This window comes from Pollicipes pollicipes, unplaced genomic scaffold, assembly GCF_011947565.3.
Source record: "Pollicipes pollicipes isolate AB1234 unplaced genomic scaffold, Ppol_2.1 Scaffold_4219;HRSCAF=4965_pilon_pilon_pilon, whole genome shotgun sequence".
In the NCBI taxonomy this organism is placed as follows: domain Eukaryota; kingdom Metazoa; phylum Arthropoda; class Thecostraca; order Pollicipedomorpha; family Pollicipedidae; genus Pollicipes; species Pollicipes pollicipes.
The window spans coordinates 30379408-30383992 of record NW_023596448.1 but is presented as its reverse complement, the minus strand read 5'-3'; the positions used below and the strand labels follow the sequence as shown (position 1 = coordinate 30383992).

Below are 4585 nucleotides of genomic sequence, written 5' to 3'. Positions count from 1 at the left end.
ATGACAGACTATGCGGCAAAGCTGCTCAATGAGCTGATGGGACGAAGCAGGAACCTGATGCCCAATGAACAGGAAAAGAAGCTAACATGGGACTCACCAGAGGTAATGCTGCTCATTACTTCAGTGGGTTTGAGATTTGCAGACCTGGGATTCTCCAGAGATAATGCTGCTCATGACTTCAGTGAGTTTGAGATTTGCAGACCTGGGATTCTCCAGAGATAATGCTGCTCATGACTTCAATGGGTTTTAGATCTGTAGATATGGGATTCTCCAGAGGTAATGCTGCTCATGACTTCAGTGGGTTTGAGGTCTGCAAAGCATTCTTTTAAGTTTGAAAGAGAACTCATTGTGATACATTTACCCATGCTTACGGGTGTATGTCCGAGATAATCATGGGCAAACTGGCAGTTCAAACTGCATTGCACCTGTGTGTGGATGCTATAGCTTAGTGGTGGACTGATACACAGGCCTTGAGAGCAGTGTGGTGTGTTGAAGGCAATTGGGATCTTCAAAGCATAGAAATTGTCATGTGTGTGAGAGTGGCATTTAGTATGCCTGCCTTACTTTATTGTTCATTTGTTATTGTTAAGGTCATTGATAGGCCCATAACTTAATTTGCTGAAGATATTTTGTGTGCTGGTGATGAATGCATTTTGCCCAAAAGCAGTGGTATTTGCTGTGCCAGAACACATACCTCTATGTGCATTGATATGAATGTAACTGAATGATGTGTTGTGATGCCTCCTAAAACATAAGTTCAACATTCCTCAAATGTGAACACTCCCCTCTAACCAGCATGCTGTCAACAGATGTGTCATCTGTTCCTGGCCAAGATCTGTCCACATGAGCTGTTCACCAACACAAAGGCTGACCTGGGTTCATGCGGTGGCATTCACGATGACGATGTGAAGGTGGAGTTTGACAAGCTCCCCAGCTTCAAACGGCAGGCCTACGAGGATGAATTCATCCGCTTCTGTCAGGTCAGGTTTAGGAATGGTGCAGGAGGGAAGGGTGTTTGGGGACTGGTGGTGTGACTCCTCACCCTCTTGTCTCACCCACAGAGCAGAGCTGTGGTGTTCCTTGGTTTGCCACTTCTGTTAAGCTCAGTAAGGTGTGCTTTCGAATCCTGGTTGTGTCATTGGGCGCTGATGCGGCCGGGCCGTCGCGTTCGTGGTCGTTCCATAAAGGGCTCTGGATGTTTCTCACCTTGTTGCATCTTGTTTAAAAAAGACAAAATGTTAGGAACCAACAAACCTTTGTACATTAAACAATGGCATGCATAACTTTAGATATAAATTACGGTGGTCATTGGTAAGATCTGAAATAGAGCATCAGTTAAAAGCAATCAGTTGGAGGAGTAATGCTGATGACGCTTGAGGCGCTGCAAGACCCACAGCAGTCGATGCGCCCCAAAACTAATCATCCAAATCAACCAAATCATCATGTTTGAAACCTTACTTTCATGCTTTGACCAGTTCCTTGCATGGTAATACAGGTCATTTAATGAGTCGAAACCATGGCAAGCCACAAAACATTGCCTAGTTTCCAGACCCAGTAGTTTCTAACTAAACGACTTCTGTACAGTCGATGCTGAATGAAGTGGAGAAGAAAATCAAGAAGCAGCGACAGCGTCTGGAACTGCAACCCAACGACCACAAGTTGTCATCGCTGGTACCTCCGCAGTTCACGCGTCATGAGGACAAAATCGGCATGCTCACCGACAAGATCAACAAACTCGTCTCCGAAGTGGAGGAGCTCGGCTGCAAGGGACAGGTGCGTGACTGGCGCAGCAGGCTGCTGGGGTCCAGCCTACACTCAGTACTCCGTGGTGTAAGACTACCAATCGCTTCGTGTTTGAATCTACTGCCGGTGCTGTAGTAGGGGACCACATCACGCGTTACGAGTTTCATCTCGTACCGCTGTAACCACATCTCGCCAGCAGCTGTCGATTTTACGAATATTAACTTAGTTTTGTTGCTTGCATGGACAGGTTTTCGACAGAAGCACGTGCTAAGCTGCCCCCGCGGTGGAGATGAAAGATGTCAGACCTGTTATGCAACGTCGTTGTGTGGTCACAGCAGGGCAGCTGGGGTCTCGCCCGGAAGTCTCGGCCTGGTGCCGGCCACCATTTCTGTTAAAAAACGACAGTTGATAAATATTCATAAACTTGAATTTTATGATTGTGAAAAGGAACGCGAAATACCTCGTCCCACGTCCTTTTATGGATCGCCAGTGACTGCATTGCCCATATGAGTGCTGTGGTTATGGTGTAAGTGGGATTCGAACCCGTGATCCCCACGTGTACGTGGAAGATGGTAGCCACTTGGCCACTGCCACCCTGTCTTGAATCCGAACCACGTGACTCAACTGGTGCGCTCTTGATCAATGCAACAACATGGGCCCCAGACCGAGAGTCCCCGCGCGCGCCATTCAAAGGAATCCCATTGAGTTGAGCCTTGCCCTGCACTCTATACGGCCATGCTCCGGCGCATTTCAGGTGGAGGAGGCGCAGGGCATCATGAAGCTCACCGACAAGCTCAAGGACGAGCGGGACCAGCTGCGCCGAGCCAACGAGGGCTCGGTCTGGCACCAGGTGCGCCGCCAGCCCGCCCCACCCCGCCGCCGTCCGACCGCCGGGCGGCCGGCGCCGCGGCGTAACCCTGCGCCGCGGCGTGACCCTGCGCCGCGCCGGCGCCAGCGGATGTGCGGCTCACTGTTGGGGCTGGGCCGCTGCTGCCGGCTATGGTTGCGAGCGAGGGAAGGCGTCGGGCAAGACGACAGACACCGCGGTACCGCTAGATGGTGGCTAGTTGGTCTGTCGATCAGTGCTGTTCCCTCCATGTGCCAGCGTGGTATGTGCAGTGGGTTGTACTGACTGGCTGTCGTGAAGGCATCGAGCGCAGCGCCGCAGGCGCCGGCCATCCAGTCAGCACGTGGCTGTCGTGAAGGCGTCGAGCGAAGCGCCGCAGGCGCCGGCAGCGCGCCCCGTCATGTTTGCCGCGGCCCTCGCGCTGAACCCCGCGCTGCCGCCGTAGACGAGCCGCCGCGGCGCGCCAGCCACGCGCTCCGCGCTGACCCCGTCCTCCCGGTTGTCTCCAGGCGGCCGAGATGGCTGCCTCGCAGGAGAAGCAGATGCAGGTGTGCGAGATATGCGGCTCCTTCCTCATCGTCGGCGACGCCCAGCAGCGCATCGACGACCACCTCACCGGCAAGATGCACATGGGCTACGCCCAGCTGCGCGACGCCATCGACGAGATGCGGGTGGGTTTGGCCGGGGCCCGCCGCCAGCTGCGGAGGCGTTCTCCTGTCGGCGGGGCGAAATCCGCGGCGGCGTAGGCTTGTACGCCTAGAGGGCTGTCACGGGAGGGGGCAGGGGGGGGGGGGGGGGGGGGGGCGTGACGGAAGGTCGTCTGGGGTTTCGTGCGTTGCTCATTTAGTAAACGACGCTCTCATCCTCCCCTACCCCCGCCCCGCCCCGCCAAACACTGCGTGAGACCGGGGAGCACTTGTAATCATCGCCTGGTTAGCCAGAGATGCTTGCCTGTTGGCGTGCCAACTTGAACGCATCTTTGCTATGTGTGGGCGTTAGCTGGTCAGCTGTATGGAACGTTGTGCGATGGTCCATCCAGGTTATTACGGAAGCATAGCTCAGTTGTCTTGTCGTTTCTTTCCCCCTTTCCTTGCTCACTGTACTGCGGTGGTCTCTTCTGTGCTAGCTCTTCCGCGTCATGTCCTCCCACGCGCCGTCTGGTTTGGACCCGTGCCGTCACCTGAGTTTGTCGGCGCGCTGCCAGGTGTCTCGCGAAAAGGAGAAGCACGACCGCGAGGCGAGGCGCGAGCAGGAGCGCGAGGAGCGCCGGCGCCGCGAGGAGGAGGAGCGCCGGAGGCGAGACGGTTCGCGCAACGGCCACCGCGACCGGGACCGCGGCAAGAGCGGGGACAAGGACAGAGACCGGGACAGGGGGAAGAGCCGGGATAAGGATAAGGACCGGGGAAAAAGTCGGGACAAGGATAGGAACAGAGGGGATAGTAGAGATAAAGATAGGGAGCGAGGCAAAAGCCCAGACAAAGAAAGGGACAGGGGTAAAAGCCGGGATAAGGATCGGGATAGGGACCGAGGCAAGAGCAGGGATAAGGATCGGGACAGGGAACGGGAAAAGGAGCGGGACAGAGACCGGAGAAGGGATCGGGACAGAGACCGTAAAAGGGACAGGAGCCGGGATAAAGACAGAGACCGAGACCGCGGACGGGACAAGGAGCGGGAGAGAGACAGCACCAGGGACCGAAGCCGGGACGTGGATCGCACGCGCGATCGGGATCGTGACAGAGACCGCGACAAAGATCGTCTCAGGCACAGGTGAGACGTTCGGGCTCATAGAAGTCATGTTTTGTCGGGGCTGTGCACGTGCGGGTGCGAAAAATGTTTGCCGGAAGTCCCGTCAACAATTGAGTGCGTGGATGGCTAAATGGGGCTATTGGACGTTTGCCGCGCATGGTCGGGCACTGCCGGCACTGTTCATTATTCACTGATCGGTTTTCTGGTGTCGTGTATCGGGCCCAAGGTTTTTAACTTTTGCGATTATTT

The 4585-nt window shown here is 55.2% G+C and overlaps 1 protein-coding gene across 1 annotated transcript; it reads left to right on the top strand.

Moving 5' to 3' along the window:
• On the top strand, nucleotides 1-4361 carry LOC119095159 (luc7-like protein 3). The gene is made up of 7 exons (XM_037218039.1): nucleotides 1-102; nucleotides 810-980; nucleotides 1585-1773; nucleotides 2498-2593; nucleotides 3100-3261; nucleotides 3795-3832; nucleotides 4358-4361. The coding sequence occupies exons 1-7, from the start codon at nucleotides 1-3 to the stop codon at nucleotides 4359-4361; spliced, it is 762 nt and encodes a 253-aa protein (XP_037073934.1).
• The last annotated feature ends 224 nt before the right edge of the window (nucleotides 4362-4585 follow it).

Excerpts from the sequence above, each read along its gene's own strand:
- LOC119095159 (XM_037218039.1), top strand. The coding sequence starts at position 1 with ATGACAGACTATGCGGCAAAGCTGCTCAATGAGCTGATGGGACGAAGC. Across the intron at positions 1,774-2,497 it reads AGCTCGGCTGCAAGGGACAG|GTGGAGGAGGCGCAGGGCAT; the intron begins GTGCGTGACTGG and ends GGCGCATTTCAG. Across the intron at positions 3,262-3,794 it reads ACGCCATCGACGAGATGCGG|GTGTCTCGCGAAAAGGAGAA; the intron begins GTGGGTTTGGCC and ends GCGCGCTGCCAG.